We start from the raw sequence: 19,267 nt of genomic DNA on the forward strand, positions 1-19,267 counted from the left end.
AAACTGCTACACTAGCAGCACAGTCAAGTCTGGATCTACTTAGAAGGATGCAAACCATTATCAGTGGCAAAAAAACAATGGCAAATACGAGCTGTTTTGCCACTATCTGGGGTTGGGTTGGGGTTGAAAATGGCACCAAGTGGAAAGAAAAATAAGATGGATGTTGTTGTTTTTTTACTCTAGAATTAAAGGTAGACATGTAAATATCATGCTTAAGGTTAAACTACACATACAGCTGTCATCTTGTCTCCCGATTAACAACTAAGTAATGCTATTGGGCAGAGGTGGGGACTCGAGTCACTGGACTCGAGTCAGACTCGAGTCACAGTTTGAATTGCTTGAGACTTGACTTGATGCATGAAGAGAAAACTTGAGACTTGACTTGACTTGGGTTCTGGTGACTTGGGACTTGACTTTGACTTGTACTTTGATGACTTGAAAAGGTTTCTAAAGTCTTGACTTGAGATCTTGTGTTTGTGTAAATGACTTATATTGAAAGTGATGAGATTTGTTCCAGCAGACGACTGAATTTAAATTGTTTTTCTGAATTTGTATGGAATGATTGAATATATTGAAGTGGAAACTGATTATAGAAATCAAACTCATGATGCTCTTACCAAGTTTTTATCCTATTAAAACTAAAAACAACTGCCTTGAATTGGTGTTTTACATTTAGACTTGAGACTTGACATTAATGACATGGATTTGACTTGGACTTGACTTGGTGTTCTACATTAAGACTTGAGACTGACTTGGGACTTGAGCAAAGTTGACTTGGTCACACCTCTGCTATTGGGTAAAATTAACAGATGGAATGTACCCAGCTTAGTGTAAACGTGTCATGCTTAATTAAAAACTCCAAGCCAATAATGAATCCCCTTATAGGCCTGATCAAATGCAACACTTACACTTACATTTCTTTTTTTAATTAAATATTCAATTTTGAGAGCTTTTTCAGCATTTGTTAAGTGAGGAACATTGTATTTCTATTTTGTCATGAGAAAAAATAGCTTAAAAAATATGTATTAATCAGGATAAGTGTGTTCCATATTTTACATGAGTAAAATTTGGATCTGGTCAGTAGATCAGAATTTTCCATTTTGACCTGCAAAGCATTTACACCAGAACAAACATATATAAAAATAAATAATAAAAAAAAAAACACTCTTAAAAAGTATGTTTTTATTAAGTAGAGCTTATTACAAGCATCTACAGTACATTTTAGAATGCATGTGAATGTTTTATAGTTTTGTACCACTAGATGGCAGCATCAAAGTTCACAGGCAAAATCCAGGCTCCAAGGCTCTATGTGCATGTTTTGCCCACAGTTGTCCAGATAATCTTTGGCACATCATATATAGCAGGTATTTAAACGACTAGTACTTTCAGTTTTGCACAAGCAGTGTTTAATAAACTCTTTCCACTCATATCCTCTGGTGCGGTCAATGGTGTCCACATCAGGCAGCGGCTCCATCAGCGTTCACATAATCTGGCTCATCTGTCAGAGACGGGTGGATGTTTAGTTGCTAGTTGTGTGTGCACTGTGCTGTATTTCCATAGTAAAAGTATTTGTATCTCTTGCTGAGCTCCTTCAAATGTATTTAACGAGAGCCAACATGATTAACAGATATTTCAAAGGAAAACTTAAGTCTGCTGCATTGTATAGAGATAGGCTCCCACATCTAATTTCCCAAAATGTAGGTCTTAATCTTTCAACTATTTATTGTTTAGCCATTACTAGTCCTATAAGAGGTGTGGAAAGTAATATACAACTACTTCAACAATTTTGGAAAGCAAGAGTAGTACTGGCTGGGTGTAAAAAACAATGAGGAGCTATAGACAAGGGTGGAAGTAACAAATTACATTTACTCTTGTTGCTCTAATTGAGTAGCTTTTTTGTGTACTTACTACTTACTACTTTTTTTTTGAGGTCAGTAATTTTACTAATACTTAAGTAGGCTATGTTTTGACTGAAGTATTCTACTTCCCTACATTTTAAATCACATTCATTACAGAGTAGCCTACACATTTTGTCGTCTCTCTATAAGCATTGCATCAGAAACTGCACAGTTGAAAATTACATGTATCAAGCCAATGTATCAAACTTGTACAAGCATGTGGAGGAAATGTGAACTATCTGTAACATTCACTGCTCAAATTGATCAATCTAGCAGTTAGCATTCTTCCAGCTACAGTATTATTGGTTTGTTTTAGCCTGGTTGTCGCTAGCTAGTTTCCTACCTTGTTAGCTTGTTGGATAGTAGCAAAAGAAAATCAATAATAATGTGAATAGGCCCTTTTCACAAACATGGCTGCCGTAGGCCTACTTCCGCAGGGTAAAGCTCAGTTCTCACCATTACCAGCAATGTTAAGAAGCCAACTTTCTGTCACCCATAACATAACATATACACCTGTATAACACAATACAGGTGTTGCCACTGACATATCTTTCCGTTTCTGTTGTCAGACGACTGCGCAAGTAACTGTGATCGAGGGCCACAACATGCTAACTGGCTAACCAAGGCTAACGGTACTTTCTGTACTGTTAGCATTTTGTGACCCTCGATCAAATCACTGTTGCGCAGTCGTCTGACTACAGAAACAGAAAGATATGTCAGTGAAAACACCTGTATTGTGTTATGCATTATGTTGAAACACAAATAGGTGATCACAGACAGAGTTATGGGCGACAGAAAGTTCGCTTTTCTATGCCCTGCTTAAGTATGGCAGCTATGTTTGTGAAAAGGGCCTATAGGCATTTTCGTTCTTTCGAGAAGCTCAGTGTAGTCTTTAAAAATGTGTGCAATATCACATATTAAACTCTCTGTCCTTTTTACTTTGCTTGGTAAAGACCATATATATATATATATATATATATATATATATATACCGTATTTCCTCTAATAGTGGCCTGTAGTCAATTAAAAGCCGGGTCTCCGATAATGTGGTCGTGTGGTCGACACGAACAAATAAAGCCCGGCCTCAAATACAGGCCGGGGGAAAAAACTAGGTCAAAACCTAGTACATGGCTGGACCGTGTCTGTCTCCTCTCTCCGCCGCTGCCTCTCCACCACGCCCACGGCCCGCATTGATCCTCCCGATCCAAGCCCCGGACCCCCGCCGAAATCTCGGCAGGATCACCGGGAACACATCGGTGCCCAGGTTCAGTTAGCTTCAGTTAGCTTCAGCTTACATGCAAACAACGGTGGATACTGGTAAACCCCTGGTGCCTGTTTGTAACTGTAGTTTGTAGTAACGTACAAGTGCCACAAGACGGCTCGGCCGGTGGAAGTCTCTGGAGCATGCCGTCGTCGATTACCGTAATTATCGTAATGCATTGCAGTAACAAAAAAACGTCTACCTAACGTACCCCAACAGAAGCAGATCAGAAAACAAGGAGGCTTCGTACTAAAATAGGAGCAAATATACTTATCAAACAGAGGGAATTAGAAATAAAGGCCTGTCTCTAATATAAGCCTGCTTCCAATAAAGGCCTGGTACCCTCTGCAGTTGAGGTAAATAAGGGCCCGGGCCAATATTAGAGGAAATACGGTATGTATATGTATATTTCTACTAGATAGATTTTTACTCTAAAATTCTCTAAAATACTCATAATTTCAGCAAAGTAACAGTACTTATGCTTGACTTGGATATTTTGGCACTCTTCCCATCCCTGGCTATAGAGTGATTGACATTTTGTAAAAAAAAAAAAAAAAAAAGTCTTATTTTGTTGCATACTGTATTACATCATTTTGTTCTGTGATTGATTGTTGATCAGTTAGATCTAGGTAGGCTCATTCTCTGTAAAGTCCTTTGAGACCTGCTTTGATGAAGGGCTATATGAATAAACTTGACTTGAAACACCTTTCAAGTATTGAACACAACTAGTTGGTAAGATTAATGCTATTTATGGCACTTACCATCTTCTTCCTGCTTCACCACTTGGTCCAGGAATTCGGAGTTCTCATAATCATCATCATCTATTTGGTGACACAGCGGTTTGAATAAATCGAGCTGTTATTCTGTCCACAATTTTTATCAGCATGGCAGAAGTGATGTGAAATATAACCATAACTGAATTGGAATTGATACAACAAATGATAATACAAATTCTCTAAAATTGAACATACCATTATTGATTGATAAGGATGTAATAAAGTTCTCATAGACACTTGGATTAGGATCAGCATCTAGAAAAAAATAACATGATTCTTACAATGCATGTAAAAAACAGTATATTTGCAAATAGCACAGCTATCAAATCCAAATTGTGTGTGGGAAGATTGCTGATCGACATATTTTCACTTCTTTCTGCTGTTTTATTTGACTTCATTTCACAGAGGGTAAGAAACAGAATAAGAATAATAGTAAAATTACTCACCATTTTTCTCTGCTTCAATCTCTACAATATTTTCATACACTGAGATTGGGAGAGGAGCTCTGCAAAACAATACAGACATGGCATGCATCACAGTCTTTGGAAACTAACATGGATTAGGGATCATTGTACAATATGTAGATAGATATACACTCTGTGGCCACATTATTAGGTACATCTGGCTAATACCAGGTGCCTCCAGAACTGCCTGAATCCTTCAAGGCCTGGATTCAACAAGATGTTGGAAACATTGCACGGGGATCTTAGTTCACACTGACTCCATAGCGTCACTCAGTTCCTGCACATTTTTCAGCAGCATATTCATGCTGCAAACATCCTGCGCCACGTCATCCCAAAGGTCTCTACTGGGTTCAGATCTGGACTACACTTAAGTTACTATCATGTTCCTGGAACCATCTTTAGACTGCTGGAAGTTTCCATTTGAAAAAGGCTAGACTGTAGCCATGAAGGTACAGTATGCAGCTGGTCACAACAATGTTTAAGGGGCCTCTTGTGAGCCAAGAAAACATTCCCACACCAGTACACCACCACCAGCTTGTGCTGTTGACACCAGGCAGGATGGATCCATGGATTCATGTTGTCAACGTGTTGACATGTCACATCAGAAACCAGGATTCATATTAACCCGTTAGCATGTCACATCAGAAACCAGGATTCATGTTAACCCGTTAGCATGTCACATCAGAAACCAGGATTCATATTAACCCGTTAGCATGTCACATCAGAAACCAGGATTCATGTTAACCCGTTAGCATGTCACATCAGAAACCAGGATTCATGACATCAGAAACCAGGATTCATGTTAACCCGTTAGCATGTCACATCAGAAACCAGGATTCATGTTAACCCGTTAGCATGTCACATCAGAAACCAGGATTCATGTTGTTAACCCGTTAGCATGTCACATCAGAAACCAGGATTCATGTTAACCCATTAGCATGTCACATCAGAAACCAGGATTCATGACATCAGAAACCAGGATTCATGTTAACCCGTTAGCATGTCACATCAGAAACCAGGATTCATGACATCAGAAACCAGGATTCATGTTGTTAACCCGTTAGCATGGCACATCAGAAACCAGGATTCATGTTAACCCGTTAGCATGTCACATCAGAAACCAGGATTCATGTTAACCCGTTAGCATGTCACATCAGAAACCAGGATTCATGTTGTTAACCCGTTAGCATGTCACATCAGAAACCAGGATTCATGTTGTTAACCCGTTAGCATGGCACATCAGAAACCAGGATTCATGTTAACCTGTTAGCATGTCACATCAGAAACCAGGATTCATGTTGTTAACCCGTTAGCATGGCACATCAGAAACCAGGATTCATGTTAACCCGTTAGCATGTCACATCAGAAGCCAGGATTCATGACATCAGAAACCAGGATTCATGTTGTTAACCGAACCTGTCCTCCCCCAAAAAACGACCCCATAGGCCGTTTGTACAAGCAGCTTATTACGACCTATAGTTACGTTTTAAAGTTAAGCGACCTCTAGCGGTCGTGTAAATAACGACAATGTGCTACGTTGGTCTGCGTTCACGTCACGTGACTGTCAAGCTTCCCTCTCAAGATTGAAATAACACGGTGGAAAGTAAGGGTGTTGTGGTTGGGATGGCGGATGGGCGTATACGTTTTGTAAGCCATGTAACGCTGAAGGATTGAACTGTTTGTGTAAACAGAGAGGTATACCTAATAAAGTGACCACCAAGTGTACATTAACGTATTCTGTGATATATATATATATATATATATATATATATATATATATATATATGTATATATATAATTTATGAAAATGTGGTTATCACAGGATCTGAAACACTTACACGTATGTTGGTTCAAAACTCTCCATTTGAGCTGCATCAACACAATTGGTCACAGTTTACATCAAGGGCATTTCTAGTAATAATGTAGTAATTATATAATGATAAATATTTGAAATAATTTTCTGTATTCATTTAATTAATTTTCTGTATTACTTACCATCTGTGACATTTTGATACTTCGGTTGCTCCTCATTCACAGCTGTAATAATTATAGCAATGTTAAAATTAAACCTTTTTTCCATGGGTCTAAGCAGGCTACCTCAGATTTATCTAGAATAAGAGACACTACCAATGTGTCCAAATCTCTGGCATTATAATGAGCTTCCATGTTTTGTGTTTAAACTTAAAAGCTTTAAAAAACATGAAAAAGCTTACCTTGTGCAATTTGTGCAGGCTCCACTGGAGCTTCACTGGAAAATGTAGGGTTAGTTTACTGTAGACTGCAAATTCAATGCTTTGACTTCACTTTAGGTTAACCTAAACTGAACTTCCAAGTTCCCCAATAAAAATTATTTATTCTACATACTGAAGTTGTGTATGACCCCCATAGAGAAAGAGTCCCTCAATAACATGTTGTTATAATTCAGGTTAGGCTAGGTTAGTTACAATTAGGGTTAGACTGATATATTAGTGTGCTGATATATGGGGTCGACATTGTCATTTAATTCAAAATGGGATCTGGTCCAGTCTGATATCATGATATGATGCAGTTTGACTGATTACATATTTATAGTAGAATTGATCAATACTATACTGGTTGTCTATGGAAAGCCCTTAACCTGAATTGATTCTAATGAGACATTTTCATCAGATTCCACACAAATATGCATAAATATTTATTTTCTTCTGACTTGAATGGAGAGTTTTAGTGTCCCATGGTCTAAATGCTGTTTCAGAGGCTTTTCCTCCCTGACAAGAATACAATTCTGGAGCAACACTAAATACTTTTTTGGCATGAAAATGGTCAAATTTAAAGGTGTGAATATTGGCACAAAATTTTGCCAGCTTCAATCCAAAGATATCAGTATCAGCCTTAAAAACCCATACCAGTCAAACCCTAATTATAATGCATCTATGAATGTGATCAGGTTAGGTTTGTAATCACTGCATCGCACAAATGTGCAGAAAGAAATTGTGTGCTCCTGTAGTACATACATTGTGGTTGGAGGTATCTGATTGGGCCTGGTGACTGGAACAAAAAAACACAGGAAAAACAAGTGTCACAAGTGGCATTTGTGGATTGAATTATCATCACAAGCATATTCTTACTTGTCTTGAGTAAGTTAATTGCAAACAAGCTGAGGCTGAATTATGTTGATTTACTTTACCTGTTTTTGACCGCATCACAGCGAATCTGCTTCCCCCACGTTGGCTGTCAAGATAGCGTTTTGTTTTCACAATTTCATTTCAAAATTCAATAAATCACTTCATTGAAACACCCTTACAAGAATATGAAGTATCCATTCTAACAAAACACTGACACAACAGAACAATTTGGGACAGTGTTGAATATGATAAACAGCCTACATAGGACCGACAATAGGAGTGTTTTGGGTAAAAATAAGATGCATATTGAATTTAAGCTCTTCATCATCTATGATTGAAACCACAAATGCTTTCATGTAGGGCTCGTGCAGTCATGGAAAACTGATGGAATTTGAGACTGCTTTTCCACCCCTGGAGAAGTTGATACAGATCGGAGAAGTTAGGGAAATCATGTTCATGGGAAATGGCAAGTTCATTTTTTTTTTTTCAATGGATGAAATGTTTAATCGAGTCAAGTTTGGCTGCTGGTAGATCTAGTTACCTTAATAATGAATAATAACCCAAATTACAAATGTGCTTACATAAATCCCAAGTGATGGCTGTGGCCCAAAACAAAGCAAAAATGAATACAAACTAGTGCTGTCAAGTTATTTCTTGCAATTAATTTCAAGGCCTTAATGCGTTATAAAAATAAATGTATTAATTAATTAATCCCACCTCACCATTGACCATATCCCCAAACCTACATCCAGTAATATGGAGCTAAACTTTACTCTAAAGTATTGCAACCATACTCAGAGGAATTGTAACTGCAAGTCAGTAATTGTAACTGAACTCAGAAAGAAAACAATTTGTGAAACAAAGTTCCCATCTTAAGTCACATAGGTGTTCTTGGATTCTGGAGCATAAACAATATGATACATGTGGCTTTTGTTTTATTTTACAGCAAGTCATACAATGCTGAGATGTTATTTAATCAAAAAAAAAAAAAAAAAAATCACCTCTTGATTCATTCCAATAACCACTGTGTGCTGAACATCTTTTTTCAACATATCTTACATCCAGTGACTACAAATACTATATACTATAAATACTCACAATGTCTGAGGATCATATATTTGATTTTCTTCATGTATGATCTCTGCAAGAAAGGAAAAGCAGTAAAATTAGCATATAACCCTCTCACTTAATATAACACTATTACCGTAATTACAACTGTGCTGCCCAGAAAGAATTTCACCGCAGAGAAATTCAGATAGATTTTAAAGGTGCTATGTGTATGATTTAAAAATCAATAAATCAGACAAACACGACCATCTCTGAGAAGATTGGCAGCCTCTACTGGCCTCTGCACTGTATTTCACATTGCATGCCACCAAAATCACTTCCAACATATGTTGTCGTAATTTGGAGAAACACTACCACTAACAATACCAGTAGTGTGAGATAGAGGCTACCAACACATAGCACCTTTGAAAGCAAAACTCCACCAGCCTGGTCTCCTGAAATTGTGTGAAATGACACACGCACAACTCTACGAACCAGTAATCCCTTAAAATAACCTTACATTTCCATTAATTCACCCCTTAATTCATGCAAAATCCCCTTAAAATTAATTAAGGGAGTTATTAATGGAGGAGACCCCATCAAAACCTTGTTAAACACCCCTTAATTTTTGACTCCTTACTTTCTAATTTAATGTAAAATTCAGGGAGACAGAAACTTTCCATTAATAACTCATTAATAACCTGTAAACCATGCACAAAAGGCATGAAAAATCCCTTAATTACTAGTGTCTCCACGAATCAACCCATGAATAAATCCCTTATATACACATGATACTAACTTTACTTTTTTTTAGCTGTTATTTTTAATGGATAATGAATGTTTATGTAATGGAGAAATTAAGGACATTTCTGGGCATTATAATTAGCCTGTCTTCTGAAAGGGAGGTGGGTTTGCAGTTAGGCATAAATGATGTAATGAACATTATGTTCCTCCACCATGAAAGGATTATGTGACAATAGCATGAATTCGACACAACATTTCCATGTGTTCGTCACGTGGAAAAGTTAGCTAACAGTTAAGCTTAGACAAGTAAAAACTTCAGTTAGGGTTAGGCGACTGAAACAATTAGGTTAGGATTAGGTTTCAAGTTACGCTTAAGGAAACCCACTTTTCTCACCTTTCACTCTCACGTTACTTGCATGTAAAAACACTGTACTCATTTCACAAAACTCTGTGAGACCAGGCTGAAAAAACTGAACAAAACACAAATTCAGTGTCAAAAGTTGCCCACCCAACATCGGACTGCACCCCCAATCAAAGAGGTGTAAAACCAGACTCACATTAGGGTCAGATTTGGACCACGTTACCTAACACAAATGCACTTACTGGTTTTCCTTTTGCACCACAGACATAGAAGAGACAGCATACTAAGAGACGCCACCGACACAAGCGTCAGGACTGCACCTAGCAGACTGGAGTTGCCTATCATACCTAAAAGACATAAATATATTGTTAGATATGATTTTGTCCAGAATCCAATGACTATCAGTATTGTGGGTAGAGAGATAACAGTGAAACTATGATCAAAACAGTCATTCTTCTACATTCTCTAATTGTGTTAACTTCTTGTAAATGAAATAATGGTGAAGTTTAACAATTTATAAGTTTGCTGGGGACCCCCTGGAACCCCCTCAAGGACCCCTGGTGGTCCCCAGACCCCATGTTGAGAACCACTGTTATATAAGTTATACAGATTATACAAGTCCGCAGTCAAATACCACCACTTCACCTACAATGGCCCTCTCATGGCTGAAGTAGCTGGTGTTTTCCTGTAAACAACACAAGGCTAACCACAGGATGTGTTTGGTCAAAGTGCAACTGAAACCCTGGCTGAAGTCACATTTTGTCTGATTATCTGAAACTTGCAGGTATACTGCCAATTAACAAGCAATTTTATCATATAGCAAGAACACAGTACGAATGATTCTCTGATACAGCGAGCCCAGAGAGCTGATTATTTGTACAAAAGCTAGCATGCTAGCATGTCGTTGGATGTGTAGTAGTTAATAAATCAGCTTTAACTTGGGAATTTTTGTCAGCTATATGTGATTAACAGGTGAAGACCTCATATCTATTAACTTCACCAAACTCTGGATAACTTATTGTCAGCCAGTCTTATGGTATTTCAGTGTATCTCCATCTGAATTCAGCTGGAGCTACACAGCTTGGACACACATGGTCAGCTAACTTTAGCAAACCAGCTTCAAATTGTCATGTTTCTGCTTCTGTACAGAGCATTTCCCCATAGAGTTCAATAGGAAAATTAGTGGGGAAACAGCCTATTAAACTATGTACAAAAGGATCTTTACCTATTTGGCTGAAAATGGCTGCAAATTAAAGTGGCCAGACATTTTGCACACCAATAATTATACGGAGCCAAAATGTCAATGTGTTCAAATACGTAAAGACCTCAATGTATCAATGAGGTGATTTGGATCGGGTGGAAAAGACAAAGACAGAATGTAAAATGTAAACGTCCGCCATTTACACTATGTAGTACCACGTCTGCTTGTATTATATATTCAGAAAAACAAGATATGCCGTTGATGTAGAATTTCCGTTAGTTTTAGTTACATTTTTGTGAGAAGACTGAAACCACCCCTTCCTAAAAAGTGTAACACAATGATCTAAATGACGAAAGAGCAAAATCTATATTTCACCTGTTCTTACTGTATGTTCTCATAAACGCCAGCTCCAATTCAACTTTGTTTCACTAGAGCTCTTCAAAAACATGTATCCTCTTCAATTTGTATTTGCGCGGTGCTAAATGATTCATCTTGTAACTTAAATATCATTCATTTTCTTGTTTATTTCAACACTTTCAATGAACTTTTAAAATTCCACACCTGTCAGCATGCAGTTTGCATTATTTTTATTCATTGCATGCTTAGACACAAATGCTATTTAGACTGTTGAGCTATGAATGAACTTTAAATGTGCAGCAAATCAAATTTGTGTGTCCTACTGATTCTTTTTGTAAAGTCCACTTGAAAAAATAAAAGAAATAATAAAATAATTTTGTGTCCATGGCACAAAACAAACATGCTGAAAATGTTATTCCAACTGTTAAGAAGCACAAAGTGGCTTGTTGATATAGATCTCACTTTGTTTCAGACATCTTATCTATAACCTGCTTTAAATTGATCAGAAGGTCCTATTTTTATTTTACTGTTTATAACACGTTGATGCCATTTATACTTTGTCCACTGGCTTGTTATATGAAATCATTCAGCTCACCCACCTTATCAAAACTCTCTTCAAATTGCCTTAAAAAACCTAGACAGAGTAAATACGTAAAGGTTTTCAGATTAAATAGTTACCGAGCCTCTAAAAGCTGCTGAATTTCACTTTGACGGCATTTCTAGTTCTTAAACTTTTCTAAAACTTTTCCTCTCCATCCACTTCAGTGGGGGGAGAGAGCGCTAGAAACAGAACCACCATTTTTACCTAAGCTCATTCGGAGCATTTACAGTGTTTGCGATGAAGAATAATCTCCTATAGTTTTGAAACTGCTATCTCTCTATGCAATGCTCTAACCTAGATTTAGTTGTTTCTAAGTTCTAATAAGTCGCTGTGTTACCTTCAGTGAAGCCCGTCAGGCCGCCTCCATTCCTCAGCGGTCTCAGAGAATAGCGGCAGCACAGGGGCGAGCTTGTGCTTCCTCTTTCAAGCTGAACGGCTCACCACATCCGTCCCTCTCTAGACACAGAAGACCTCCATAAACACACGCACATCTACATCTGTGGCATGGGGTGAACAGAAAATGCATTGTTCTGTTTTGTTGCTATTCCACATTTTGTGCTGCTATGTTGTTTGCTTTTGTTGGAAGATATCGGCTTCTCCATTGCCCTCAACAGCTGGAAGATCTACAAGCCTTGGCAGTTTGTGGCCATTGTTCCTCTTTTAGCGGTTGTGGCTAAGGCTTGACTGATAGTGGTTTTTGAAGGCCGATACTGATGCTAATATTTTTGTATTAAAGTCACTGATAACCAGTAGTGAACATCTTAAAATCCCCAAAGCCACAGCTTTTAAAGCATCATAGGACACTAAACCTCTCCACTGAAACTCAGACTGATGAAATCCTTTTAGGTTTAGCTGCTCTTTAAGGCAGGGAAACTCTGACATAGGTTACTACCTGTAAATGAAGGCTTCATTTAAAAGCTTTATTTGTCACATGCTCATCCAAAATGTGCAGTGAAACGCAGTGTGGCCTAAACCCTCAAGGCTGTGCTAAAGCAAATTAAGATGAAATATAATAAATACAATCTAGTCTAAATGCAACAAAATATACAGATAGAGAATAGAGATTTTTTCCAAAAGATAAGAAATAGAGAATATCAAATTTGAATGAAGAACAAAAATATAAGATAAAATATAACAAGAGCAAGGAACTATGAAAAGAAATAGAAATAAGAGTGGAGTGCAAATTGCAATACACTGAAGTATGCAGTAAGAAATACTTGTGCAATAGTGTCAATGTGCAAAAATGTCAAAGAGTTCAATGGAATGAATACATAAGAAAAGAAAGCCGAGTCATGTCAGGTTTGCGTAGCTGTGGTCAGGGAGGAACCAGAGGCGATGACGCTGAAGACACAACAACACAGCCTGTCCACGGTCTCCTGCATTCATTCATCGTATTTCCGGTTGAAGCAGAATGTTGGGGGGACATGAAGCGGGACGGACTGTTTCAAAGTGTTCAAGAGTTCAATAAGATAAGATAAGATAAGATAAGATAAGATAGCACTTTATTGATCCCCTTGGGGAAATTCAGCTACCACAGCAACAACTGGCTAGCCTGGTAAGACCATCCTGATCACGTGACCTCACATTCTGTTTCGCTCCACGGATCAGTCTGGACTTCCAGCCGCCCACATCGATTTCTTGAAATTACAATGTAACCGGGCCAATCAGGGACACATTTTGTTAGGACACGTTCTAGTGAAAGCTTTACAGAGCTGGGTATTGCTTGCCTTATTGCCTTATTGTCTTTTCTGTCTTGCAAAAGTTCCCTTTTCATCTTAAGCAAGACCTGCATTGGCCGGGCAAAACTGACAAAAGTATTTCAGCTTAACTCCCTTAACTTTTACCATTCATTTAATGCCTATTTCCCATTTAATGCTTGTTTTCTCTTGATATTGAAAGTACAAATTTTGTAAAAGTTTGAGTATGTATATTTAAGTGTATGTTATCATCTGGTGAAGTAGCTAACAAGCTAAAAAAGTCATTTTTCTATTTCATTTCGACTTGTGTCAGACAGTCAGGAGGAATGGGCAGTGATGATGGGCTGCAGCACATGAAAAATTATAAAAAATCGGAACTTTGCCATAATTCTCACCCAAACATAAACTTAATATTTATTTGATATTTACCGTTAGTGCTTTTAAGGATATGTCTCTAATAATAGTTTTAGCACAGAAAGATGCAATATAACCATAACTAGTACCAAAACAGTGATTGCTGTCCAACGAAAACCACAACAGCTACAAACCTTTGCACTGGGTAACACTGCGTTCTACACATCCACTACACACACACTTGCAAACCAAACAAGCCACAATGGAAAGATTTATACCACTGTATATGGTATTTTGGAGGGAGTGACTTTTTTTTTAAGTGTGACTTTCACAAAATACATGAAATGTAGTTAAAATGTAACTGAACTTCCTGCGGTGTGAGGAAGTTAGTAGTTTGATAAATTCCAGTTTTAGGGAATCTTCCCCAATACTGAGCACAGCACAGACATTATGACCTCATACATGTAAAGTGTGTTATTCATCCTGATTTAAGGCATATTTTCTCTTGATTCCAATCCAACCATATTACCGTACACTAAAGTGTCTTTTACTTTGTATTACTGAAATTAAACTTGGTGCATGTGTTCAACTATTTTATTAGAGGCAAACTTGAATGAGATCAATGAAGGGATAGTACCAAACATTTAGCCGATCACATGCATACATACACTGGGATGCCTGGCCTCGCCCAGGTCCATTTAAGCCTCACTGTCGCAGGCTCTTCTCTGGATTTGCTGACACTTATTATTAAACGATGTCTCATTGCCTTGATGAAAACAATGCAGCTGAAACATTTGTGCATAATAACTGTTTCACATATGGTATAAGTGAAATTACATGGTTTGACATGTAATTTCATAATAATTACATTGTATCAACATGTAACATGACAGACCTCAGTCAGATGGAAAGGTTTTGTCAGTGGTTGAGTTCTAGTGTTCTGTTTTGTTTACTACACACCTATCTTTTCTCATTAAAAGCAGTATTTAATCCAGACCAACATATCAACTGGAAATTAGATTCTCTTCTTTCACTTAAAGGTAGAACCAAAACAAAGAGTGGCAGATGACAAATGATAAAAGGCAGCATAATTGTAATGGATCAATGCATGCAGCATCGTGTCTGTATTGTATTTAGAGGATTGGGACCAGCTACACTATTGGAAAACATGGAATATGCCATGAAATACTCTGGCCAAAGTCAGGGGGGAATACTGGACTAGGATAAACCAACTCAAATTTGAACTGAAAATTTAACTGAAAACTGAGATGTCATCAAGATGTAAAATCTGGAGCTAGTACATGATTTTGAGGGGATATAAAATGTCTTTTAATTTTTAAAACCAAATGGGCTTTACTGTGTAGTAGTTTTTGAACCAGAAAATTCATCATTATGCCCAGAAAATGTGGGGCCACGCTGCTACCCACTGAAACACCGTGCCACCCATGGAAGGATGTTTACTTAGTACTTTCTTAAACAAGCAAGGCAAATCTAGTTTAGCCAGACCACAAATGCAGCCATTTGACCCATGACCTTCTGTCTATAAATGGTACTGGACCCTCTTTTCATGTAGGTTCCAGACGATACTAAGTCCCTGTGAGACATTTTCAGGCTCTTGGGCAATGTCCTGTGCCCTAAAACAGCTGCTGTGGCATAAAATGGCGAGGAAACTAACGCAGATTCTTCCCAGACTGTAGTGCAGGGGGAATCACTGTCCAGGCGGCACCTGGGGAACACAGAGGGAGAGAGGTCAGTGAGGGAGACGGAAAGGGAAGGCAAGGAAACTATAAAAGAAGGAAGGGTCATTACGTCACTGTGTAGCGCGTGAACGCACATCTCTAGCTTAATCGTTGTCATCATGACTTATGTGTGTGCTAGCTAATAACATAGGCTAGATGACTAGTACGAATGTAAATCACTGAGGCAAACTGCAAGGCATTGTAGCATACGGTCAAGTCCTAGTTTGGCTTAAGGATATTCACCTAACTTTGACAGGCCATATCATTGAGTCCAGCCAGTTATAATCAGAGCCATTAATAAATTGATCTGGTTATAATTGCAGTCTGGTCAGCGATAACAGGTCGGACCTGCTCCGTTTGGTCATGTATCATGATGTAGCTATCTTGGACCAAACAGGGGCTTGAGTTGAGCTATATGCAGCTGCTGGACAGAGCCATGATCTGTTTGGAGACCAATAACAAGGAAAACGAACGCGCACATTTAGATAAAAAACATCAGTCAACACCACGTAATGTGTTTTTTTTTATTTTGTGGAAGCATTTTTCAGTCAAAGGTGAAACAACACAGATATGATGGGTTATAGTGGGACTTGCCATGCCCGCCCCATTAACTTCAATAGAAGTGGCACCAAAGTCTGGCACCAATGCAAAATTCGAATGCTGTCACATGATGTAATGACCCTTCCTTCTTTTATAGTTTCCTTGAGGGAAGGAGGGAAGTCCGGGGTCCAGGTTGCCGTCCGGTCCGCTTCCCACCGCTTCTGCGTTGCGTCTTCGTCTCTGCTGGGGTCACCCACCGTACTCAACAATATAGAAAACAAAGAGACCGGTCCACAACCGCTAGGATCAGCATCTACTAACTTAATTAGTGTCTTGCTCCTCTCACACTCCATTGCTTTCCCCTCAAACTGGCTCGCCTCTATCTGCAGAGGAGGTGATTGTTAAGCGGCCCCAGCTGTGTTCTCTCCAGGTCTGCGGCACCTGCGGGTGGAGGTGCCGCCCTCCGCCTGGCCGAGCCTCTCAGGCTGCCGTTGTCCAGGGTGCTGAAATTCCCCTCTGGCCTCATTTGTGTGTTTCCATGCTGTTACGGCTCCAAACTGTGTACAAATCCTGTTACTAACACATGCCAGTTTGGAGCAAATTGTGGAATTTTAAGTTTCACTTTAGCTTTCACAGCGGGCGGCTCTGTTGGACTGAGTACAATGCTGCTGGTCTGTGCATCGCCAAATGATGATGTGCTGTGATGTGCGCATATTAGGCGCACAAGAGATCGATTTAGATCCATTTCTATACTTTGACCAACTTTTGATTTTGTAGCACCCGTGGCAATATTGTGAGCCTGTGTATGGGAAAGTCTCAACAATGGGGAGTCAGTCAGTCAGTTAGGGACAAACACTATTATTGGCCGGCACCGCTCTGCAGTCCAGCAAAAAAAAGCCTATATTAACATGAATGATTCCTCACTACATCCTGGCCACCCATATAGGGATGTCTACTTTCTTTAAAAAAAGCCAATATTGACATGACATTAGCCCTGAATGATCCCTCACTACATTTTGGCCACGCATGGAGGGATTTCTACCACCATTTCTCAATATAGTGCCCAAAAAGAGTTATAAGGACTACCATAAGCAATGAATGGTAAAAGTTAAGGGAGTTAAGCTGAAATACTTATGGTAGTTTTGCCCAGCCAATGCAGGTCTTGCTTAAGATGAAAAGGGAACTTGTGCAAGACAGAGAGAAGACAGGGCAATAAGGCAAGCAATACCCAGCTCTACAAAGCTTTTACTAGTAGCAAACTAAGGTGTCCTAACAAAATGTAAAGCACCAACAATCGATCAATAAATGCATTTTGCCCTGTCAGGAATGCCTACATATAATCTACAACCAATTTTAGAACTGCACTAGCCAAAGGTGGCCATCAAAGCACAGAGGTTCTCAGACATGCTATGCTGCCCAGTTCCTCCCTGCTGAAGCTGCATTGGCAAACCGCCCCACAACGGAAAGCAGTCAGAGTTCTGGGGTTCTGGTGTTTTTTGGGGTTTTTGTGACCTTTTTGACCCCTGTTGTGTTTGCAAGGAACATAATTTCTCTCAAACCGCCCCTCAAAAGTCTCATTGTTTCACAAGCCAAAATGACACATACCGAACACTGGCTATGTTTTCGTGCAGGGAGAATTCCCCTCTTAACCTGGTTAGTCAAGTAACCTGGGTTTGGTTTGACCATGTAATCATCAGAACTGAGTTAGAATACTTCTTACATTGCTTGGTTTCGCAAAGCAGCGTGCTGCTTAATTTGTCTTCAAATTTAGATGCCCAAGACAAATCCAATGTTGTCATGGTCATGAAGTTGCTTGGTGGGCCAATAAATCCAGTTTAGCTGCATGGTTTGTTTATTAGATTTAGATATTAGTTTATTAGAAGAGACCTTATGACACCTGTTTACCCACTGAGTGACCATTAGAGTTGATATTGCCCACTAGTGGTGAAAAGTAACATTCCAAAATAATAACATGAATGGCTCCTACAGTATTGACACAGTGTTCCTCTGCTGTGTAGATATAAATATTACATGAACACCTGCGAGTTGACCCAAGTATTAAATGAAAGTTCACAAATGTCAGGTCAAGTCAAGTCAAGTTTATTTGTATAGCCCTTAATCACTGTTACAGTCTCAAAGGGCTTGTTTAAGCTCAGGTTCTGGCAGCAGTTTCCCATAAATCAGATCCAATTTGTAAGCTGTCAGCACAGCAGCCTGGAGCAGCCTAAAATGCAAATGCAACACTCTCAAATGCTGTCTCCATGCTGTGTGTGTGTGTGTGTGTGTGTGTGTGTGTTGTCTATATAATACACAAGTATAGATGTGAAAAGTTAATTCCCAAAATGCAATAAAAGTATTATTTTGCCAAACAAGTTACTGTTGTTTAACGCTAGAAAGATCAATTGACTGCTGTTTTGAATTTTAGAATAGAAATATTTCAGTTTACAAAATGTCCCTCCATGAATTATCCCCTCCAACTGGCCTTTCTAATGTTAAAAATATTAGAATTTGCTTTGATTTTTTGCTGATATTTTTGTTTTCAAACAATACTCATACAATGACCATCACAAGTATTTAAGAGCAGCACATTCATTGTTTTGCTACATAATTGAATTGCCTTGCATGAACAATGCATATGATTATAAAGTTAACTGCAAACTGTCAGCGTTTTTGAGGATATTTTCAGCTACTGCCCTTTTGTGAAATGGTTAGCCAATTTTTGTCAGGAACATCACCAGACACTTGACATCTTATTGTCAGGTTCTCCTTCCATGTTTTGAACTTCCATGTGCATAGTATAGGCTACACACAAATTTAAATTTTTTGCAAATGTTTTAAGTTTTTAACCATGACCAAAGCCTTTCCCTAACCTTAACCAAGCTGATTTAGTTGCCTAACCATAACCTTAACAGTAATCTTAACCAAAGTCGTTTACTTGCCTAAACTTAGGCTAAACCTAGCCAACCTTTAGTAGAAAATGCCGTGTCCAATTCATGTTATTTTCACAGAATCCAATTTGTGGTGGAGGAATGCAATCTTCACATAATTCGTGTCCACAGCACGTAATCTGCATTTCAGACTTTTGCTCATTTCATGAAATAGCCTACATGAAAATGATTGCTG

General features: G+C 38.6%; 2 protein-coding genes across 2 annotated transcripts in view; one reads left to right on the top strand and one right to left on the bottom strand.

Annotated features, from left to right (window-relative positions):
• kcnj15 (potassium inwardly rectifying channel subfamily J member 15) overlaps window positions 1–19,267 on the top strand; it is a 327,817-nt gene that overhangs the window by 304,713 nt on the left and 3,837 nt on the right. The window lies entirely within an intron of this gene.
• LOC139920075 (uncharacterized) lies at window positions 1,168–12,366 on the bottom strand. Its single transcript, XM_078286827.1, has 12 exons — window positions 12,152–12,366; window positions 9,898–10,002; window positions 8,602–8,644; window positions 7,566–7,609; window positions 7,393–7,426; window positions 6,613–6,647; window positions 6,395–6,436; window positions 6,238–6,268; window positions 4,382–4,440; window positions 4,131–4,190; window positions 3,921–3,980; window positions 1,168–1,498 (listed from the first exon to the last, which is right to left on the bottom strand). The coding sequence occupies exons 2-12, from the start codon at window positions 9,998–10,000 to the stop codon at window positions 1,458–1,460; spliced, it is 552 nt and encodes a 183-aa protein (XP_078142953.1). The 5' UTR covers window positions 10,001–10,002; window positions 12,152–12,366; the 3' UTR covers window positions 1,168–1,457.

The sequence above is a fragment of the Centroberyx gerrardi genome, chromosome 11, assembly GCF_048128805.1.
Source record: "Centroberyx gerrardi isolate f3 chromosome 11, fCenGer3.hap1.cur.20231027, whole genome shotgun sequence".
Lineage (NCBI taxonomy): Eukaryota > Metazoa > Chordata > Actinopteri > Beryciformes > Berycidae > Centroberyx > Centroberyx gerrardi.